Raw genomic sequence first — 23,274 nt, forward strand, 5'->3', positions numbered from 1 at the left:
ACAGGACCTAAGACCAGCAGCTGTGAGTCCCAAATCATGAGAGCGGCTTCCAGCCTGGGAGCCGGTCACCTGTGAGGGGACAGAAGCCACAGGAGAATGGAGTTGATGAGATTCTCAAATCCTGTTATTACCAACAACATGCAGACATCCTCAAAATGCACCGAATTCAGCACAACACTTGGTCACTCTAAAATGTTGCAATGGGTATGAGGTGGGGAGTGCCGCCGCTGGGCATCAGTGGGACTGCTGCAGCGGGTATGAGGTAGGGAGTGCCGTCACTGGGCATCAGTGGGACTGTTGCAGCGGGTATGAGGTAGGGAGTGCCGTCACTGGGCATCAGTGGGACTGTTGCAGCGGGTATGAGGTAGGGAGTGCCGTCACTGGGCATCAGTGGGACTGTTGCAGTGGGTATGAGGTAGGGAGTGCCGTCACTGGGCATCAGTGGGGAGGGACCACACATTATTTCTGGATAAACAGTGGGGGTCCCCATGCAAGCTGAGGAGTCACTGCCACACAGCACCAACTAACTTCTGACAAAACTCTGACCATCCACACCGATCTGTCAGGGAGAGAAGCCGATGGCTTCAAGGTAAATAGCATCCATCGTTGTCTTATCACAGAACCCTGCTGCCACGCCAGTCAGACCTTCCACAGGCTGCCCGCTCACCGCCATGAATCAGGCGAGGTACTTCCAACCACACTGCGACCCAGACACCCTGAATCCAAGGGAGAAGCAGCCTCATGGACACAGGGGATAAATATATAATGCAAACAAATGAACAATTACTCTAAATGCACGTACGCCAAGTTCGTTAGGGCCAATAAATCCAGCCTTAAAGGTCTTGTTTCCCCTGTAACCACCACTGCTCTCCTCCTTTCCCTCCCTCCCTGACTCCCTCCCTCCCTCCCTGACTCCCTCCCCACCTTCCTTCCTCCCTTTGCCCCCTACTGTCCCTCTGCTGTTGGTTTTCCTAAGGTACAGTGGCATTTCTCAAACAAATCATCAGGAATTAGGAAGAAGCTTTCTAACACTGTTTCAACAAACTGTACTCTCTGAGCCCTTTCCACAACAGACCCATCCTAACCTCTCCACGGTAACCTAAAGCCACCAGGCCTTTTCCCTCCAAGCTCAACGTGAAAGTGTAAAGGCCTCTGCTTAGGTCTCCCCGTCTGTGGGCAGAAGTGGCCTTGGCAACGCGACCTGGAAAAGAGACTCTCAGTAAAGAGAGAACAAATTAGAGTAACGAAGTGAAGAGAGAACGTACCGGCCCCTTACCTTTTGTCCTTTATCCTTCTGAAACACAAAGACGGGCGGAGCAATGGCAGGCTTTTCTGCAAAAAGAAAAATTAGTTTTTTTCCCCCCAACACTATATGCATACAGTAAACAAAGCTACACTTGTTTGTAATATGTTAAACATATATATAAATGAAACTAGTAACTCCAGAGAACATCAAATCGCTTAGAACTGCGTCTTGACTCGGATGCCTGGAGGCACAGGTGTGCTGGGTTTGTGAAATGCACACAGAATGATGTGACGTGTGCCCTCTGCTGTATGCATTTATCATCAATAAGGAGCTTTCAAGACTCACTGAGAGCGGGCATGTAAATGGGAGTGGGAGAGCAGTGGAGAGTGTGGCAGCGCTATTTGGCGCCATGAACTGTGACCTTGCAGGAATGTGGCACCTCCTGAGTTGCAAATGTTAGAGACTAATTTAGCTTTTTAAAGTTTACAGGCCAGAGGGCAAAAAAAAGGGCCACACTGCTCGTGCTGTTTGCAGACAGTTCTGGTAGAAGAATCCTAATGCTCAACCTGGATCTCTAAGTGAGTGCTGGTTGGGAGGAAAGGATGTCTGGAGTTGCTAGAGGCCTGAGAGTCCATCTTGCACAGCGGCTGAAGGAAGAAACACTCTGGGGTGTTCTGTCACTTGATGGGACAAGGGCAAGGCGGCCTGTAATGCCCACGCAACACCATCTGTCTCCTACCCAGGGGCAGCCAGATCCACAGCCCTGTGCCACTCAGCCCCGGAGTGGGTGGCAGCCCAGGAGGCCCTGCTGCCTGCACAGGAAGCACAGATGAGGACTGCCTCGACCCCACGAGGAGGCGCAGACCACACCTGCCTCATGGCCTTGGGCCTGCATGCACTTTGATGAACTCTGGGGGTACTCCCAGGGCCTCTTTCACCATTCAGGGCACTGAGGGCCCAGCATGGAGGCCAAGCAAGAGCAGCTGTGACTCTGGTTAATGCCTGCTGTGGGCTGCGGGCTGCGCACTGGTGCCTCCGCGGCGAGCAGGATTTGGGAAGAGCCCTGCTTTCGCAGGCTCCCCCACCCCGGTCGTGGGGAGCCAGACATTACCCAGGAAGCATGCGCTGCCCATGATCACAACGAAGGCACTCTGCTTGGGCATTGACCTGGTCTGCTCTGGAGTCCAGGGGAGGTCCCTGAGAAGAGGGGGCTGTGCTGGGGTCTCAAGAAGAGCTGGAAGGGAGAGCAGCAGCAGCTTGAAGTCACAGCTTGCGGGGTGATGGGGCCAGGGGCAGGCGGTGGGCATGCTGACTTGCTGGGGAAATGTCATAAAAGGCAAGGGGATGCCTGGGGTTGGTTTAGGTTGAAAGCAAACAGTTTGGGGAAGGGAGTGAGAGTGGCTGTGGGGAGACCAGGTGGGTAGTGACTGAGATGGAGAGAAAGGGACAGCACCAAGATGACCAAACAGACACCATCCCACTCCTGCAGACGCAGGACAGACTCTGGTCTTGACCTTGGGGCATCAGTCCACAGCCAGGCAGCCCACTGATGGTGACATTCCCCCCACCATGCTCCCCGAAACCTCGGCACACCAGGGTCTGATTCACCGCGTACAGCCAAGGCAAACACTGGAGTGAGTGGCGTGCGCGAGACCCAGGGGCTACAAGGGAGCAGGGGAGGTCAGAGGGGTCTCCAACCAGACTTGCAGGTTTCCCTAAGCAGACTTCTTGCCAACACAGCACACAGGTGCTGCTTGACAAACGTGAATGAATGCACCTATGCCAGGCAATAAATGATGTCAAAGGAATGCTGGGGGACTCTGGGACAGAGCAGCAGCGTATCCACACCATGTGTGCCACCAGGATCCTAGAGGTCTTCCGGTGCCACGCCTGTACCCCACAAGCCCAGCCCTGACCTCTGCATTTGCCTCCCTGCCAGCTGCCAGGTGACAAAATGCACAGGAAGGAGCCAGGGTTTGAGCCAGCTTGGCACTCTCCAACCCCATTTTCTTTAGGGAGCTACCCACCCCTCGTCCCCCTGTCCCCCAGTTCAGATGGAGCCAAGCTCAGCCCCAGCTCCAGGCCTGACAAGAAGAGTCCCGCATGCATCGTCTAACACATGACACATGAACAAGGCCAGGCCTTTCGCTGGAGATCCTGGGGCTGCTGAGCTGCTGGTGAATGACCCTGAGGCTGCCAGCAATCCCATGTCACCGATAGGGGCCTTGGACCAGAGCCAACCAGAGGGTAGCAGAGTCACAGAGGGAGGGGGAAGACTAAATCTGGCCTGTGTTCGGCCCTGAGTCAAGCTTGGCCCAAAGCTAACTCTGCTCCCAGACTTTTCAGCGAAGCCAATCAGTGCTGATTTTTGCTTAAGCCAGTTTGAGCTCGATTTCTGCCCCTTGTCGCTAACAGACTCTGGTGCGGTCCAGCCACTGCAGACTGAATTACACACATGCTGCACTCCAGCATCTGTGGAAGAGACCTCGGGCAGGCCTCAAAGTGACGCTAAGATGCTTTCTTTCTCTTCACAGCAAGTGTCACTGCCTGATCCACTCCATATCGATGGGTTTATGGTCTGTCTCACCCATTAAGATATAAACTCCATAAGATCCGAGACTGCTTTGTTCCCCTGGGTACCCCATGGCCTGAGAACAGTACTTGGCACACTGTATGGATTCAACAAACACTTCATGAAGGGGGAGGGAAGGAGGACATTAGTGAAAATGTGAGGCGAAGACACTTGGTGCCAGGCTAGTAAGGAAGGGCTAGAAGAGAGAGAACCATCTGGATGGGAGAGGAGTGCGCGCTGGTGTTGAGAACCGTGTCGGTGGATCTGCAGGTGCACGGAAGGGACTGCAGTTATTTGAGTAACTATGGGAGGCCTGGGCAGGCTGTGGTGCCAAGGTGCTGCCCGGAGCCTTCTGGACACACAGGAGGGCTGAGGGGCATGGGCCAGGAGAGGGCCCCTCTGATGGAGCAACAACCCTGTCCTGTGCCTGGACATGTGACCCAGCTGGAGACAGAGGGAGGCTATGGAAGGGGACGTGAGGGTCAAGCTCTGAAAGGAGCCACCCAGAGAACAGAAAGCCAGGGTGGAGTCCAATCAGATCCTCCACAATTGCCTCCCATCTCTTGTTCCTGTACCCACCCCTGCCACCATTCAGCCCTCCTTTCCTTCTCTGCCTCTACTCTCACTCCCTTAGATCTGGCCTCCACAGAGCAGCCAGAAGCACTATCATGAAACACACACTTAAAACTGCAGTGTTGGCCGGGCGCGGTGGCTCACACCTGTAATCCCAGCACTTTGGGAGGCCGAGGTGGGGGGATCACGAGGTCAGGAGATTGAGACCATCCTGGCTAACACGGTGAAACCCTGTCTCTACTAAAAATACAAAAAATTAGCCGGGTGTGGTGGCGGGTGCCTGTAGTCCCAGCAACTCGGGAGGCTGAGCTTGCAGTGAGCCAAGGTTGCGCCACTGCACTCCAGCCTGGGTGACAGAGGGAGATTCCATCTCAAAACAAAACAAAAACTGCAGTGTCGGCCGGGCACAGTGGCTCATGCCTGTAATCCCAGCATTTTGGGAGGCCGAGGCGGACGGATCACCTGAGGTCGGGAGTTCGAGAACAGCCTGATCAACATGGAGAAACCCCTTCTCTACTAAAAATACAAAAACTGAGCCAGGCGTGGTGGCGCAACCTGTAAGCCCAGCTACTCAGGAGGCTGAGGCAGGAGAATCACTTGAACCTGGGAGGCAGAGGTTGCAGTGAGCTGAGATGGTGCCATTGCACTCCAGCCCGGGCAACAAGAGTGAAACTCTGTCTCAAAACAAAACAAAACAAAACTGCAGTGTCTCCCACAGACTAGAGGCTGAGCACCTTGAGACAGGCCACACCCGGCCACTGACCCTCCACCTCCCACTGTGGTGGCACTAAAAAGCCCACTGTCCCTGCACGTCCCACACTTAGGGTGCACTTCTGGACTTCTGCTTGGTTTAGTCCCACTACCAAGAGCCCGTGGTTCACCTTGTTTTCCATGGCCAGTGCTTACTCCTGCACGGACACCATCTCCTTCAGGAAGCTCCCACTGTGAGGGGCGTGCCTGCCCTGCTGCACTCCCTCCAGAGCAGGCCTTATATCCTGCCACGGGGCATGTGGAGACCATGGCCACAGCAGCTGAAACAGCCTATCACCCAGCGTACACAGCATCAACACCCTGCAATGAGTGTTTGAACTAGGCCCTCTCTCTGTCGTTCATCTACACAACACCAGCTGCTACGTACTCACAAATATTTACTAAGCCCTCATTCTGTGCAGGACGCCACAGGAAGAGTGGAGAACAGGAAGCTGAGGGCAGACGCTTCAGGAGAAAACATCTGACTGAAAGGGAGGGGCGTGTTTGCACTTGGTGACCAGGCACTGTGGAGCCCTGGCACTCCCAGAGGGGTGTGTGGTGACAGCATCTACCCCTAGATGTAAGTTCTAGAAAGTGGGGCCTCGTCTGTTCCGTTTCTCTCTGTATTCTCAGTGCCAAACACAGAGCCTCACACTTAACAGGCACTCAACCGGCAGTTAGAGGGTGAATGAAATGTCACATGCCGCAAGGACAAGGACCCAGGGAGGCATGGTCAGGGCTCTCCAGAAGAACGGAACCAAGAGGATACAGCAATAGGAGATGAACTTGGCCCATCTCGGCCCATCAGGACCCCTGCTGATGGCAGGTCTGGCATTCATGACTGACCCAGCCACTGCACTAACATGTAGAAATGAGCTTTAGTCACATCTGCACCCAAAACACAGAGCGTCAGTTACTCACGCTGCATTTCTACTCAGGCCAAAGGTTGATCAACTGCAAATCAGCACGGCTATTGCAAACAGACAACACACACAAGCCCCATTCCAGGCAGGACCGCCCCACTGCCCCCGACCACCAGACACACGGGTTGCTGTTCGTAACCATTCCCTATCACCAGGCTGATTCTGGCTGTATCAGTGAGGAAGCACTGTGTGAACACCGCTACCTCCAACTCAAGTTTGGGGAATGGACAGGCGGCCAGAAGTAGGGAGGCTTCAACAACCTGCTTCAATTCCTAGCTCAGCTTTTCTTTCACAGGTCAAGGGAAAATCACCACTGCAGATTTCTAGAGACCCACCATGAAGACCTTTAATATTGAAACAGGAGTCAAATGCAGACTATTTGACCCAGAATCTGTCAACCAAGTGGTTGGGTTTTTTGTTTTTGTTTTTGGTCCTGTAACATGCTCCCTGTTGAAACCTAGTTTGTAAAAAATGCAGTCTGTCTGGAGATTGACTTTACACATCAGTATATTAAGAGATTAGAAAACCAATATGAGGCACAGTGGCTCATGTTTGTAATCCCAGCACTTGGGAGGGTGACGAGGGAGGATCACTCGAGCCCAGGAGTTGAAGACCTGTCTGGGCAACATAATGAGACCCTATTTCTACAAAAAAACAAATAGCCAGGCATGGTGGCGCACTCCTGTAGTCCCAGCTACTTGGGCGGCCGAGGTGGGAGGACTGCTTGAGCCCAGGAGTTAGAGGCTGCAGTGAGCCATGATCGTGCCACTGCACTCCAGGCTGGGTGACAGAGTGAGACCTTGTCTCAAAAACAGAGAGAAAGGAAAGAAACTCATTTGACCAGATGCTTCCCAAAGTTATTTGACTAGGGAATCCCCCCATTTCCAGGGACATCCACAATGAGGCCTGAGAATGACGTTTCAAGGACCACTGTGGACAACACTGGTGTATGAAGTGGGGGAGATTCTGAGCCCCTCTTCCTTGGACACAAGTCACCTCAAACAACGTGTGAAGTGCTCTGGCCCACTACATACTTCCTCTCTGGCCTCACCATGGCCTTCAGGGGCACTGTGCACCAAGTCCCACATGGCTGCTGCTGAATTCAAAACCCTCGTCCCATCTAGCATCCTCTACCCTGCGAACCTTCTCAGCTCACATGCCCAGACGGCACCCAGCCTGAGCCCAACAATTGTGATCCTGTGACGATCACAGACCCAGGCCAGGGAGAGTCCCCTGCTGCCCCTGGTCCCCCAGGAAAACAGCAAGGGAAGATGGCCTGGCCAGAAACTGAAAGGAGTGAGCCCCTGCTGGCATCCGGGCCCACGGTGCTGGCTCTCCCTCCCGTCCCCTGCTACCCTCAACCCACTTGTGAGGCTCAGATGCAAAATGGGACCAGCTGGGATTCCCCAGGACAGGGCCGGTGTCCTGGTCCTGGTCTTTGCAGCCCCAGCGATGAGCACAGACAGGCTAAGAAGCAAGCCAACCCCAGCACAGGAAGCTTGGCCATCTCTGCTCTCCTTTCCAACTTCTGCCAGATGCTGGGAACCCCTTAGACCTGCTTGGCCCTGCCCCTCCACCTCCACCCAGTCATCCTCATGTGGCTATGGCTGTCAGGGTGCTCTGTCCCACCTAGTTGAGCCTGGGAACCACTCTGCCAGCTGCACAGAGGATGAAAAGATTCAATCCTAATATTCCCTCAGCAATTCCACACATCCCTGCACCCACTGTGCGCTAAGCACTGCGTCGGCCTCTGGAGACACGTCCCTGTCTGTCTAGAGCGCCCATCACACCTTATCTGAACAGATGGCACAGGGGAGGCACAGCAGGCCCTGGGAACATAGAGCTGGGGCTTCCAACCCAGTGAGGCTGTGAAGGGAGTGAATCAGGGAATGCTGCTGGGAGAGGGGCTGTCTGGACAGAAGGACAAGCAGCATTTGGCCACATGACCGGGAAGCACACAGCAGCAGAGTGAGGAGTGCTGGAGGAACCAGGTCAGAGTGGCACATGCAGTGGGCCTAGTACTGTGCTAATGCTTGGGACATGCCTTGGGGACAGACTGGAAAACAGGGCAGCCTGGGGGAAGAGGAGGTAAGTGGAGGTGGTAGGGTGGCGGGGGTGGCGCTGGGTGGGGCACCTCCGCCCTTCCCTGGGGTCTGAGGTCTGCACATTTATACCTGCATGGGTCAGTGTAGAAGCTCCTAGGAAGGAAACTCCAATCAAATTGAAGCAGTTCCTATGACAGCTTTTTTGAGGAAAGAGCCAAAGATCGCTGCGATGAAGGTGGGGATCCTGGTGGAAGGGGGTCTCTTCCCCTGGTGGGATACAGGCTTCCTCCTGACCCTAGAGGAACTGTTCTCCTTGCAGGGGGCAGTAGGTCTCTGAGGAGGTGGGGGGCTTGAGGAGGTGGGCCCTTCCTCTAAAGCAGAAACGACCGACCTGGGACCCAGGTGGCTTGGGGGTGTGTGTGCGAAGTCCATAAAACCCTCACCCTGAACCCTGATGAAGCCACCTCTGTAATTTGGTGGACAGCATCTTTATCTAGGGAAAGGGCCCAGATACTGCCTCTTCAAAGAGTAAGGAGGGTGAAAGGAGGAGGGCGGTTTCAACAGCCCACATGTGAGAGTTAAATAGCAGGCTTCCTGGTAGCACCTCTACAAGCAGCCTCCAGGGACCAGGACTCAAAAAGGTTTTATCTGTATTTTTTCTGCCAAGAGACTGACTGGTGGCAAAACTTTGATGACAAAATGAATTCTGTGTCTATTTCAGAGGCAGCAAGGAGGGGAGAGGGTGCTGTAGAGCCCCTTGGGACAGGGTGGGTAGTGGGGGCTTCCCAGACTTAAGGAAAGGAGTGAGGTCTCTGCAGCCTACTGCAAGCAAGGAAAGGAGAAAGCAAGGAGCTGGGCTGAACCCCAGCGGTGGCCCAGGGGAGAAAGGTGAGTTTCCCAACCCTCCAGGTGAAGAAGGGTTGTAGAATCCTGTTTTACCTCTTAGACTTATCTTAGCTTCTGCCATGATATGCACAGCAAAGGCATCCACAAATGGGGTCTCCCAGACGCGTGATGGTTTCATATACGTGGCCAGCGTTCTTCGAGCACTTCTTTATGTGTTAGGTTTTATCTGCATCATGTCACCTAATCTCCACAACCACCTTAGGAGGTGGCTTACACCAACATCCTTTCACAGGAAAGGAAACGGATAATCAGGTCAAGCGACCTGTCGGAGGTGGGCCCGGGTCTTCGGGCCAGGTGGGCCGACTCTGAAGCCCCGGCCCACGCTCCTGAGCGCCACGCTCCACTCCGCTGCTGGCCAAGAACTACGTGTGCAAAAGGGAGGAGTTACCTGGACTCCAGTTTGCTTCCTCTCACCTTTTCTGTGCAGGTAGGCCTCAGAGCTACAACACATACACTCTTCCCTTTAGAGAAATGACAGCAGGAATAAAGTAGCTGTCAGTTGCTGTTCTGGATAAGCACCTACGGAGGAGCAAGAACCAAACGAGGGGGCTAGTCATGAGTTCCGGGGTCAGTGCAAGGCTTCCCACAGGTCACGTGACCACCTGCCTCAGCCAACACAGTGTGTGATTATCCCAATGGCTGATCCCCAACAAGACTGCAATCCTTTAAGGTTGTCAAGACAAGGATCAAAGACACATTCCAAGGCACACACTCAATGGTGACACAAGCTGCTTTCTGTCTTCATCTGTCAAATGTTCGGCCCTGGAATGCTTTGCGTAATGTATTCAGAATCTAAGCTGACAACACACACACTCTCGCCTCCGCCTCTCTCCTCTTCCATATAAACTTTCTTTCCTCACTGCTGCAGAGAATAATTTACAAAGAAGCAAGGGCAGCCCTGCCTTACAGTAAGCTTTGCTTCCCCACCGGCCCATGGCTGTCTCCAGCCTGTCATGGAGGATCTCCCGCTAAAACTAAATAGAAGAAACTACGTAGGCCCAGGAAAACACATATAGGAGAGAATCTGGAATATCTTTGCTTTTTCTGTTTATTCGCCTCCTGACTGATGACTCCAATACCTGCCAAGAAACTGCCCTCATCCAGAAAGCAACTTAGAACTCCTGACCAAACTGTCAGCAAGGTACTTGTATAAAATTAGCTTTAATCCTGGGCTGATATGTCTTAATCTTCTCACCTGTGAAAAAAATATGGAAAGCATCTCACCAACACAAATAACAGTCTATTAAAATGTGGCAACTCCTGTAATCTGGTGACACGATCACAACCCTTCAAGTCATTTATTTTTTCAGAAATTATAAACAGTTCTGTGCCACAGCACAAAGGTAAATCTGTCGCTGACGTGTCAGGTCTGTCCTCCAACTGATTGTTTGTTATGGAATGGAACTGATCTCAAACATGCAGTTGCTAGGTGATGCCTCTGAGGATCTCCGTGTATAGCATGCTTGGGGTTCTCCAGCCCAGCTAGTGCAAGGCGGTGGGACCCTGGATGACTCCATTCTTTTCTCAATACTCGAATATATTTCTATAACTTTCAACTGGTCTCATGGAGATTATGGGGACACACTTTTTGGAGCTGATGATATCCTACATTTTATGTACTTCTTTCTGGAATGCTCATCATCTTGGCATTACCTTCAACTACCGAACTCCAAGCCAACCTCCACCACTCTCATCTCACCACCAGATACTTACACTTCCAACAAGCATTGCAGGGGCAACAGGCATTTGTTAAAAGGCCTTTACTGGACTCCGAGGTAGGTACTTTACATATCTAGTCTCATTCATCATAGACACATCCCCATGACATCCTCCTCATATCCCACTCCACCCCATGAGGGCCAAGCCACATTCTGCCTTCTTTATTTCTACCTTTATCAGCCCTGCAGCCAAACCCTTCTAAGCTTCCACTCCTGCACCACCCAGACCGTAAGCCCCTGGGGGCAGAACTTGCACTTCTGAACAGAAACCCCATAAAGTTATACAAAGTCAGCAACTCTGCCTACAACTGTATGGATGGCTGGGCACAGTGGCTCATGCCTGTAATCCCAGCACGTTGGGAGGCCGAGGCATGTGGATCACTTGAGGAAAGGAGTTTGAGACCAGCCTGGGCAACATGGTGAAATCGTGTCTCTACCCAAAATACAAAAATTAGCTGGGCCTGGTGGGATATGTAATCCCAGCTACTCGGGATGCTGAGACCCAAGCATCACTTGAACCCGGGAGGTGGAGGTTGCAGTGAGCTGAGATAGCACCACTGCACTCCAGCCTGGGCAACAGAGTGAGACTCAGTCTCCAAAAAAAAAAGAAAAGAAAGAAAAAAGAAAAAACTGTATGGAGAGATGGAGGATCCAGCTTTAACGGCACTTTTCTGTTCCGCCACTAGGTGGTGTGACACCAACACAGCTGAGGCAACATGCAAGTGGCTGAAGACTCGGGAAAGTTCCAGTAGAGACAACAGAAATCCCCTCCTCTCTACACGGAAGCTTACAAGAAGGAAATCCAAGAACTACAGAATTTATGCTGAGGCAGCAGAGCAAAACTGATGATACTAGAGAGCGCGGGCTCTGTCTTTGTGTGTGTTCAAACCTGCCCTGGCCACTTACTTGCGGTTGGGATCCCAGATAAGACAACGTACCTCTGGCACAATGTCTTCATTTGCATATCAGGGCTGTTATTTCACCCCAGGCAGCTTCGGCAAGGATGAAATGAAATGCTGCACATGCCGTGTTTGGGGAAGTGGTTGGCACACAGGATGATTCCACACTGGCACTGGTAGCATTATCATGCTCGGAAGATTGCAAACATATTGATGCCACCTTAAAGCATAGGCCTTGGATTCAAGGACAGCTGCCAGTGCTCGGCAATGACAAATGCGTCAGAGTCTGACCCCTTTTAGGGGGTGGAATGGTTGGATCCAAGAGCTGCCTGGACGCCTGGGACACTCAAGGCAAACGCTCAGGTGCCTGGAATGCCTGAGCCCTTCTGAGGTCACAGGAAACAGGTGGGATCTGAAGGCAGGCCGAGCCGAGCAGCCAAGCCTTGCTCTCACCAGCAGGATCTACCAAGCACAGACTTGTGCTAGGCGCCAAGCTTGCCACTGGAGACAGGAAAGAAATGGCAGACAGGGCCGCAGCTCTCTACTGGGAAAGAGAAAACAAACAAGTACCTGCTGTGTGCAGAGATAATTGGGTAGTTCTGGAGCTGGGTGCTGCAGAGAAAATACCACAGGATGGTGGGAGACAGTGAGTGAATGGGTAAGGCCTCGCTGAAGCTCACACATGAAGGGTGAGCAGGGATGAGCCAGGTGAAGGCAGGGGATCCCAGGCAGAGGGGACCCCAAGTCAAAGGTTCTAAGGAAAGGAAGAGCCTGGAGGCCCATGTTTGGAGGGGAGGAGAACGGGAAGGGCTGGGTGGAGCCCACAGGACGTTCAGCCCTTGCAGGCCATGCTGAGGAATCTGGATTTATCCAGTGTAAAGGTTGGGGCCCAGGCTCTGGACTCTTAGGACCCAGTGGCCATCACCATCAATGCTGCAAAACATCCTCTCTCCTCTGAGCAGAGGGTAACTGCCTGTTTTCTCACCCTCTCCCCCGGAGAAAGGCAAGTTCTCAAGGACCGTTTCCACTCACGCTCTGCTCTCACAGATGCAACGCAGGAATTAATTCTGGGTAAATAAGTTCCCAAAATTCTCTGTGGCAAACCTGGGGGAGTTTAATTTAGCAAAGGCATTTTAAACTTACTGCAAAAGGCAAGGCCTGCCTTCTAAACATGTGTATGGAGTAACTACTACTGTCTCTAGAATTTCCTCCCTTTCTTTGAACACCATAAACAGCGACAGCGAAATGCAGTGCCCTACGCGGGTCAGTTTTCAGGGGCGAACGAGTGCCCATTACCTAGAGTTTATTGACTCACCGGGAAGGACAAGCATGAACTCCTAGACTCCATGGCTGGAGACAGGCGCACTGGCCCTAGCCAGCCCTACCTGCTTCCATGGCCTCGGGCTTCAGCCCCTGTGAAATGGTGCAGCCAGGACTCAGGCATCCCTGAAGGTTCTTCCCAGCCCTTACATTCTGTCAGGTCCTCACCCTGGACCAGAGGCAGTGTTAAAGGTCAAGGAAAAGACTGTTCTTCCTGAAGAGGGATATGATGTCCATTGAGGCCTACTCAGCCGCCAAAAGGCCAGAATGGAAAAATAAGGTTGGGAGGAGGGGTCTTAAACTCTAGCTGGCAATTAATTTATTCCTGGGTAGGTTCCTTTGATCCTATGACCAGTGGTTCTCACCCAGGAGTAACTTCATCTCCCTGGAGACACTGGTCAAAATCTGGAGACATTGTGACTGTCATGTTTGTGGGGGTGTGGAGGAAACTGTTACAGGCATCTAGTGGATGGAGACCAGGGATGCTGACCAACATCCTAGGAGGCTCAGAACAGTGCCCTACCACCAAGTGACCCTAGTCCAAATGTCAACTGAGCTGAGGGCAAGAAACCTTGCATTAATCTTGGGCAAAAAAATTGAGCTGCATCTCTAACTCACATTATACACCAAAATAAATCCCCAACAGATTAGATGGCACAAACCAGGGTGACCCCCCACCCCGGCTTCTGGGATTCACTGCCTCTCTCCCTCCCGACTCAGACTGTGGCTTTAAATGTGTACAGGCTCCTACGACCTCAGTAGGTTAGATAACTATGGAACACAAAGTCTCTTGGGTGTCAATGAAATCCCATAACCCAATGGTTCTCAAGTGGGGGCAATTCTGACACTAAGGGGACACTGGACAGTGTCTGGAGACCTTTTATCTTCTCATGACTGGGAGGGGATGGGTGGGATGACTGGGTGCTATGGCATCACATGAGTAGAGGCTAGAGGGGCTGCCCAACATCCTCCAAAGCACAAGATGGCCACCACCAGCCCCAATGTCAAGAATACTGAGGTGGAAAAACCCTGGTATAACTCACAGGGTGCTTTCTCTCTACTCAGGCATCCAATTAGGAGAATCACAGCTAGAAGTAACTGACATGTATCTCCACATTCCAGTAGGTCAATTACCAGAAGTATATTCTCTCTCACACCACAATCCTCAGACTTGCGTATCATCATTCCCATTTTACAGATGCAAGAGCTAAGGTCAGACAACCAGCCCATGTTTCTAGGGCAGAAGGCAAGACACAAACCAAGGACAGCCAATCCAGGTGCTTCCAACCATGCCACAAGTTGCCAATGGGAACCTGCTGGTCAGCCCTGGTTTAGAATTCTCCCGATGTTGGCAAGGCAGCGGAGAAACCCACACTGTACACTGAGGCTCTGCTAGCACATGCCAGTGGTTCTCAAATTTCCTGGTCTCGGGACCCCTTTCCACACTTGTCAATGACTGAATATCCCCAAGAGCTTTTGGAAATGTGGGATGTAGCTACTACTGACACCATATTAGAAATGAAACCTAAGACAATTTCAAAATACTTAAGATTATAATAAACTCCAGAAAGGTTTAGTTAAATAACATATTTTTATGAAAAGTAAGTATTTAAAAAAAAATCTGTGAGAAGAGTGGCATCATTTTACATTTTGACAAATGTCTTTAACGTCTGACTTAATAGAAGATAGCTGAAATCTCTCTCTCTCTTTTTTTTATTAAAGAGAGGGGAGCTTGCTATGTTGCCCAGGCTGGCTTTGAACTCCTGGGCTCAAGAGATCCTCCCACCTCAGCCTCCCGAGTAGCTGAGACTGCAGGTGTTTGCCACTGTGCCCGGCCTGAATTCTCTTATCTGCTTCTATAGTTCATCTGTTGGTATATCACACATCCAATAACCTCTGGAAAAAAACTCCACTGTCCATTTTCAAGTGAATGAGAGTGAAAAAAGAGCAGATAGTGTCTTTGTGTTGTTATGAAATAGTTTTGAACTTGCAGTCCCCTTGAAAAGGTCTTGGGGACTGCAGGGCCCCGGACCATCTTTGAGAACTGCTGCCATATGCTATCTGAGTTCTAGCATTCCAAGGACACTAAATCCTAAATTACAGACCATGAGGTGCTTTATGCTAAGGTTCTAGCTAAAGAGCACTCTAAGTGTAGAGAATGCAGAGTCTAGGAGTCTGTATAATAGGATTGAAACCCAAATACCAACCAAGGTCACAGGCACTGGAAGAGAAGGAAGTGGGCATGGCCCCAAGTAACATGGCGGAGACCACAATATCCAGTCTAATCTTTCCACAGGCGCAGCTGTTCCTTAGCACTGAAAAATCACTGCTGTGCAAGAATGCAGGCCAAGGGTGGTTGCTGTTTTCTGAGAGAAATCAGAAATACAATTTTTTTCCCTCTGAAATCTCAGAATGTTAAGTGTTGGCTCCTAATTACAAACAAAAGCCTAAATGGGCCAAATTAAATATGTCTGTTTGCCCTTCAGGCAAGTTTGCAACTTCTGCCTGTGGTTTTCAACTCTGGCTTCATGTTGTTAAACATCTGTGGAGCTCTTTAAAACCACAGACACCCTAGAACTCCTGGAACCATCTCCAATGGTGCAGCCCAGGCAGCAGTTTTGATTTTCCCTGACAACCTCCTTAAACAAGTGTGAAGCCCATCCAGGGCTGAGATCCATAGCTAGTGCTGTGTGGCAGCTCTAAGTGCCAAGACTACTGAGGAGGAAGCAAACTGTGGACATGTGGAAGGTGGTGGTGAGGAGCTTTACCCTGATGTCCCAGGCCACGTTATTCTCTACTGCGTAGGGCAGAGTCAAACAGAACACCGCTCCACCAGGACCCCCTAAAACAAAGAAAACATCACCACCAGACCCTGAATAGATAATGATGCAAGCCCAACTGCCTCACGATTGCTTCAAAGTACCATGGAGAGCTACCGAATGCCCAGCCAAGCCAATACCAGCCATCTCTGCAGTTTTGTGGTCCTCTGGTAAGTTTTGAGGAATGGCGCTCTCTTCTCAGATTCCCCAAATGCATCTCAACTTTCCCCAAATGGCCTTCGTCTCCCACTACACCCAGGCCTATTCACTGTCTGAACTCACGTAGGAGGGCAGAATTCAACCCCCCTTCTCCACCCCAAGCTCCTCCAAATGTCACTCGAAGCTCACCCCATTCCTGCTGCTTCTGCTCACTCTGACCACCTCAGAAGAGGAGCACACACCAGACCCAGGTTGACTCTAACACCTAATGAATGCACGAGGGTGCCGGGAAAATCCCATTTTCTGGTAAACGGAGAGGCAGGCTGAAGGCTTGTTTGAAACATTTTGCAGAAGCCCAGTGAGGGCTTTTCTGTCTATACGCAGGATCCTGGGCAAAATGGAAAGTCTCTTCAAAGAGTATAAAGATTTTGCAGCCTGGATACCCCTTGGGTACCAACAGGCCCCTTCTGCTACAGATACAGGAGGCACAGTGGAGGTGAAAGCACACATTCCGCTCTAAGCAAAAATCCCAGAATTAGTTTTTATCATAAATTCATGAGAAATTTTCCAAAAGTTGTTTAGGATAGGTTCCAACTATTTCAGTTCTAGCTAACCAATAAAAATTCAGTTGCATCTCACCCTCTCAGGGGCTAGGTTTTAAGTCAACAAGGTGCAAGCTGAGAGAAGCCAAACCACCCTCGAAAATCTCTCGACTCATACCTGGTCAGGCTTTTAAATCAGTAGTTCTCAACTGAAAGCAACTCTGCCCCCGGGGGGACACTGGGACGGAGACATTTCCGCTGTCATGACTGGCGGGGATGAGGAGGGGGATGTGCTATTAGCATTTAGTGGGGTAGAGGCCAGGGATCCTCATTAAGATCCTACAGTGCACAGCGCAATCGCCCACAACAGAGAATTACCTGGCCCCAGATGTCTGTAGTGCTCAGGCTGGGATCCCTGAGATCACTAAGTGACAGGCAGGACAGAACTTAGGAGGACCCAGAGCCCAGGCCCTGCTGGTCTTCTGCCAGGGGCTCAGCCCAGGGCCAACTCTGAGTGAGGCAGGTTCACCCACACAATGGAGACTTTGCTGAACCCTTAAGCTGAATGTGTCCAGAGCAGAGTGCACTGTAGTAAAAACAGCGACCTGAGTGTTTATTACTATGAGCAGAGACTGGTGCTAAACAATGTATGTGCATTCATTCCTTCAATGCTCACAGCAACCACGAGGTGGGTGTGGTTACCATTATTCCCATTTTATTGGTGTGGAAACGGGGGCTCAAAGAGGTTAAGAAATTTGCCCCAAATGACTCAGAGTGGACAGCGGAGTTAAAACACAAACCCAGTTCTCTGAGGACCAAAGCCTGTGTCCCCACCATCGATACCAGTGAGTCTCTCACCTGGGGGCGATTCTGCAGCCTCCCCGCCCCCACTCCCCAGGGGCTGTGTCAGGAGACTTCTTCTGTTGTCATGACGACCCCTCGAGTGAGGGGAGGTGTGTGCTACTGGCATCTAGTGAGTAGGTCCAAGGATGCTACCCTGCAACGCACAGGACAGCCCCTCCCGCCAGAGAGAACCATCAAAACATCAACTGCACTACACAAAGGTGAGAGCCCTGCTTCACACCGTCTCCCGGGTTTCCACCACGCATGTCCACAGGCCAACAGGGCCTTTCATGTCAGGATCTAGAATCCAAGATTCCCTGGAGTTCAAATGTGCTTTGCTCACCCTCTTCCCAGTCTTCTTTACCTTTGCCAGGGACAAAACTCTGCCTTCAAATCCTGATGTCAGCCTACAATGCAGAATAACCCTAGAGACAGGATGAGTAATGAGTCTGGGAGGTATCAATGGGGAAATGCCAAGCAGGGGAGACTCATCCCTGGATGCAAGGGTGAGACATGCACACACACTGTCTGAAAGGAAAAGCACTCAGGTGGACTTTAAAAGTCCCAGACCACAGGAGGGGCTGTGAGAGTTGCTGTCACCATCCATGAGGCGTTCACCATGGCGACAAGGGCCAACAAGATGCTTTACACAACAGAAAACATTTCCTCGTATACAAGCAGAGGACACCTACCCTCTACTACTCAAACCAGCGGGTCTCAACCCTGCCTGCACATGAGAATCACCTGTGCTGCCACCTGTACAGAGGCCCAGAACCCACCCAACACCAGAGAGAATCGGAATCTGCAGGGCGTGGGGACTGAGCATCTGCGGTTTCAGGAAAGTTCCCCAGGTGGTACTGATGCCCAGCCGGGTGGACAGCCGCTGCTCAGCCTGACACAGAGGTGGGACTGGCCCAGAGAAGAGAGATGGCAAATGGATGCAGGAGGGACTGGGTGTGAGGGTGGAGCAACTTGTGATCTCAGTCTGGAAAGGCAGAAGCCAAGAGGGCATTTGACTAGAGCTTAAACAGCAAGAACAAACACGTGACCATGGGGCAGCCCCTAAAGCTTCAAAAGGCACAGGCAAGGAGGCCCCACTTCACACAGTGAATAAGAAATTAAACATCCTGGCAGGCTGTACAAGCCAAAACCAGAAATGGAGTGTTCAAGAAACACACAATGACTGATTAAAGGACGGCAGGGATATCTGAGGCACAAAATCCACCAAGGTTTGATTTCCTGAGGACAGTTATCCCAGAACTAGCATCAGGGACAACGTGCTAGGTGAGTGTGGCACTTACTAGGGAAAAAAAGTGAAGTTCAAAACATTCCATTTCTCTCTTTGGCCCTTACCAGTTCAACTATCCCATTCACAACCAATAGCTCATGTGGACAGCATATGCTAGAAACAGTATCCCCTGGAAAAGGGCAAGCCATAATTTCCCCTTTGTGCTCAAATGTATTCCTCACAACAGTGTCCTCACTGGTGAATTCATTCATTCATGCATTCATTCATTCAACCAATATTTCCTGTGTACCTACTCTGTGCCAGGCACCATTCTAGATGCAAGGGGGCAATCAGTGATCATAACATAAAAATCCCTGACCTCATGGAGCTTACATGGGGCAAACATGCATGTAATATCTAGCATGCCGGATTGTTAAGAGCTATACAGGAAAATCAAGCTGGGTGAACGGAATAGAGAACATGGATTTAATTTGAAATAGGTGGCCAGAGAAGCTCTCATTAATAAAGTAACATATATGAGTAAAAACCAGAAGAAGTGAGCCATGGGGGTATCTGGGGGAAAACTGTTTCAGTTAGAGGAATCAGCAGGAGAAAAGGCTAAAAGCGGGGAGTGTATGCAACATTCAAGGAAAACTGAAAAAGCCAGAGTAGTTAGCACAGAGCAAGGCAGCAGAGAGTGGCGAGAGAGAAGGACAGGGACATATTGGGGCCCACTATGGGCTGAGAAGTTTTCAGATGGGTAAGGGTGGAGGAAACGGGGGCTAAGCATTGACGGTGTTGGTGGGGAGAAGTGGTGGTCCACCTTTGGGAATAATTTTAAGGTAGAAATGATAGAATTTGCTGTGCAGTATGAGAAAGAGGGAAACCAGGGGTGACTTCAAGGTTTGGGGCCAGAGGAATTCAAAGAATGGACCTGCCTAACTACAATGGGTGAAAGACCATGGGATGGGCAGGTGTGGTGGGGGAGATAAGGATTTTGTTTTGGAAACGCTCTAGACTTACCTATGACACATCCAAGTGGAGATGTGGAAATGTGATGCTGGACATGAGTCCTGAGTTCAAGAAACTACGTGGGCTCAGGATGCAAATACATAAAATATGTCATACTGATTCCCACTTACCTAGTCCCTCTGTAACTAGATCTCATGAGTTGGAACGCTGCAACCCTCCATGGGCTCCTTTATCTTAAAAAAAGAGATGTGGCAGCCGGGTGCGGTGGCTCACGCCTGTAATCCCAGCACTTTGGGAAGCCGAGGCGGGCAGATCACGAGGTCAGGAGATGGAGACCATCCTGGCCAACATGGTGAAACCCCGTCTGTACTAAAAACGCAAAAATTAGCTGGGTGTGGTGGTGCGCGCCTGTAGTCCCAGCTACTCGGGAGGCTGAGGCAGGAGAATCGCCTGAACCCGGGAGGCGGAGATTGCAGTGAGCCGAGATGGCGCCACTGCACTCCAGCCTGGCGACAGAGCTAGACTCCGTCCCAAAAAATAAAATAGAATAAAATGGCCAAGAATCAGGGAGAGAACCTGTGCTGCTTCCTGTACAGATGCCCAGCGCCCGCCCAACACCACACAGAATCAGAATCTGCAGGGATTGAGCACCAGTGGTCTGGCATCTGAAGCCAGGCCATCGTGGTTCACATCCCTGCTCCTTCCCAGCTGTGTGACACGCCTTGGATAAGCGACTTAACCACGTTGACTCAGTCTCCTCATCAAGTGAATGGGGCTAACAGTATCTATACCTCCTACCAGGGAAAACAGTATGTCAAGACTTTGCACCACACCTGGTAACTACCCTAAATGCTCCACAAGACCGAGCACTTCCTATCATCATTCATTCATTAGTGCAATTCGGTAGGGAAAACCCTCCAGTCACAGGGAGCACCGAATGGGTAAATCAGAGCCAGACAGGTAGAGAGCTTGCCTGCATTTGTGCAACTAGAAAAGGGGGGGAGCTAAAAATAGGCCTCAGAAGTCTTGAAGCTACAGCGATGGCAACACGACTGTGGATGGAAGCAGACATCAGCCTTATGGTGCCTTCTCGGGGGATCTGGAAGTGTAACCTTGTCAAAAACACTCAGGTGGGCTGTCAGCGCTCCACAGAGGAGGGACTCGCACGGTCTCTTGTCTGGAAGTGCAGCAAAAAGGGCCAAAGAGCAGCCAGGGTTTTCGGCGGCCCAGATCCTGCGGCGGGGCCTAAATGAGGGGGAGACGAAGCGCCCCGAAGGATCCGGGGGGAACTGGCGGGAAGTGGGGGCCGAAGTTCGGGGCGGGGACGGGGTGAAAACGGCCTGGGCTTCCTCCGTCCGCGGTGTGCGGCTGGCCCGCGGAGGACGAGGGCCTCACGGGCTTAGGAGATAGGCAGCCAGGCCGGGGAAGGGGAGATGCCGGGTGGCGGAGGACGAGGGGGCGGGGAAGGAGCGTGGCGCGCTCCGGGCCACAACTAGGCCCTAAGGTCTATTTACATCCGTGGCCGAAGCACTGGGGCCGCGCCTCCCGCCCCCTTCAGCCCCGAGCTTGGCTGCGACGCAGAGGGGCCTTAGGGCTGCGATCCCGATGGCCACCCGGCTCCTCTAGCCAGACGGCTGCAGGGGCCGGGGTTGCCGGGAGTGATGGGCCGGGCCGGTGAGCCCGGCCTGAGGGGACGCAATAGGGGGCGGCTGCAAGGCCCGCCACGGCGCTAGCCTGGAGCGGACGAAACCCTTGCACTCTGCGGTGCTCCCCGCAAGGGCTTGTGGCCCCTAGTCCTCCCGCCGCCCGTTCCCCGGCCGCCAGCCGGTCCCCAACGGCGCCTCCCCTACCTTCGTTCGCCAGGTCCGCCATTTTACTTCCTTAAGCCCTCCCACAAGGCCCCGCGCCGGCCCAGGCTCGCTTGCTTTCTGCCAGAAACTCCCGCGCGTGCGCACTTAACAAGCCGACTCCGTGTGAGGCGGCCAGCTCGCGCCTGCGCGCTGAATGCCGCGCGGAGGCGAGCCCCGGATCGCCTGCCCTGCAGAGCAGCCTGCCCTGACGAGCCGCGCTCCTAGCACGCACCTGCGCACGAGCCATCTCCCGCCTCCTTTTCCCGCCGACTGAGAGGGCGGGGAAAGGGCCGGGTAGGGCGCATGCGCAGTGGCAGCGACTAAGGTTTAGTGAGGCGGCGTCGCGCGGCCCGAGGCGGGTCTTGAAGCACTGGTTTTCCGGGGTTCCCCCGCGGTGGGACAGTGAGCAGTTCAGGGCGCCGCAGCCGAGGCCTTCCTCCAGGTAAATCGCCGGGCCTGTGGGGGCTTCCCACACGCGCGGGCGGGAGACGCGTTGCCTCCTGCCTCACTTTACCCGCCTTAGGAGCCGGTACCTTCGGCAAACGCTTTCCTGAAACCACGGGGGAAGTGGCGAGAGGGCGCGGGGTGCTTGGGATTGGGGGGGAAATCAGAGCTCATCGGCGGGGGCGGGGGTCGTGGTCAGGCTCTAGGAGGGGGCGCAGCCCTGGGACCCAGGTGCTGGCGTTGGGGGCGGGGGGAGCCGGCGCGAGGGACTCGACCCCTCGGAGCTACGAGAATCAACTTCACAAGCTCATGGGAGGGGAACCGCGCGCCTCCAGGTTCCGCATCTGTAAAATGGGACCATCAGCCTCACTCACAAGGCTCATGGGAGGGTCCTGGACACCCTGGAGTTGTTCTCTACTCACCTGCTATGAATCTCTCAGCAAATCCTTCGGACTTGGCCTTGCCTCCAAAATACAGCCCAGAGCCACCCATTGTCACCAGCCAGGCTGTCACCACCCTAGGCCACATCGTCCATATCTATCTCATGGAAGACTTGGACAGCGGCCTCTCTGCTATCCTTTGCTGCATTCTTTTGAAGCCCCAGACTCGGTTCTGCACATGGCCGCAGGCTGAGGAGTCTTTGAAAAATATAATCAGCCAGACGCGGTAGCTCACCCCTGGAATCCCAGCACTGCGGGAGGCCAAGGTGGGAGGATCGCTTGAGCTCAGTTCAAAACCAGCCTAGGCAACAGAGCAAGACCCCATCTCTACAAAAACACAAAAATTACCCGGATGTGGTGGTGCAAGCCTGTGGTCCCAGCTACTTGGGAGGCTGAGGCAGGAGGATCACTTGAGCCCAGGAGGTTGAGGCTGCAGTGAGCTGTGACAGTGCCACTGCCACCATCCTAGGGACACAGCAAGAACCTCCCCCATATATATACACATATATACTTTGTTTTTATCTATATATATACACAGAGATATATACATACACGTGTGCATATATATGTGTATGTGTGTGTGTATATATATATACATAGACTGAAAATGGAAATATCAAGGCCACTCAGTGCTTCCAGAGGGCTCTCAGCTGAACTTGGAATATCCTAAACCTTGTATTCAGGTTTATGAAGTCCCCTGAACTTGGCTCCCATGCCCCGCTTTGTTCCCCCTTGCTCATTGCTGTTCAGCCGCATGGGTCTTTCCATCCTTGGAGCACAAGCTCATTCCAACCTAAGGGTCTTTGCACTTGGTCATCTCTCTGCCTGGGACCTTGTGTTTCAGGTCTTACCTAGGTTGGAGTCCCAGCTCTGCACCTTTTTGAGTATGATCTAAAAGAGAGCGAGGAGTACTACAATCTGTGGGCCAGATATAGTCTATGAGCTAAAAATGGTTCCTCCCTCCCTCCCCTTGTTCCCTCCCTCCCTTTCCTTCCCTTCCCTTTCTTTTATTTATTTTGGAGTCT

General features: G+C 52.3%; 1 protein-coding gene across 9 annotated transcripts in view; it reads right to left on the reverse strand.

Annotated features, from left to right (window-relative positions):
* RANBP3 (RAN binding protein 3) overlaps nucleotides 1–21,661 on the reverse strand; it is a 62,322-nt gene extending 40,661 nt beyond the window's left edge. For 4 of the 9 annotated variants that reach the window (XM_063702020.1, XM_004059824.5, XM_063702019.1 and 1 more), the window contains exons 1-2: nucleotides 21,366–21,598; nucleotides 1,277–1,332 (exon numbers count right to left, since the gene is read on the reverse strand). In XM_063702020.1, coding sequence (XP_063558090.1) covers nucleotides 1,277–1,332; nucleotides 21,366–21,387 — 78 coding nt within the window. In that variant the 5' untranslated portion in view covers nucleotides 21,388–21,598. Of the gene's footprint in view, nucleotides 1–1,276; nucleotides 1,333–21,365 lie in introns of all 9 variants that reach the window. The other 5 variants (XM_063702022.1, XM_063702021.1, XM_004059823.4 and 2 more) reach the window with 4 other exon arrangements.
* Nucleotides 21,662–23,274: the final 1,613 nt, after the last annotated feature.

This window comes from Gorilla gorilla, chromosome 20 (assembly GCF_029281585.2).
Source record: "Gorilla gorilla gorilla isolate KB3781 chromosome 20, NHGRI_mGorGor1-v2.1_pri, whole genome shotgun sequence".
In the NCBI taxonomy this organism is placed as follows: domain Eukaryota; kingdom Metazoa; phylum Chordata; class Mammalia; order Primates; family Hominidae; genus Gorilla; species Gorilla gorilla.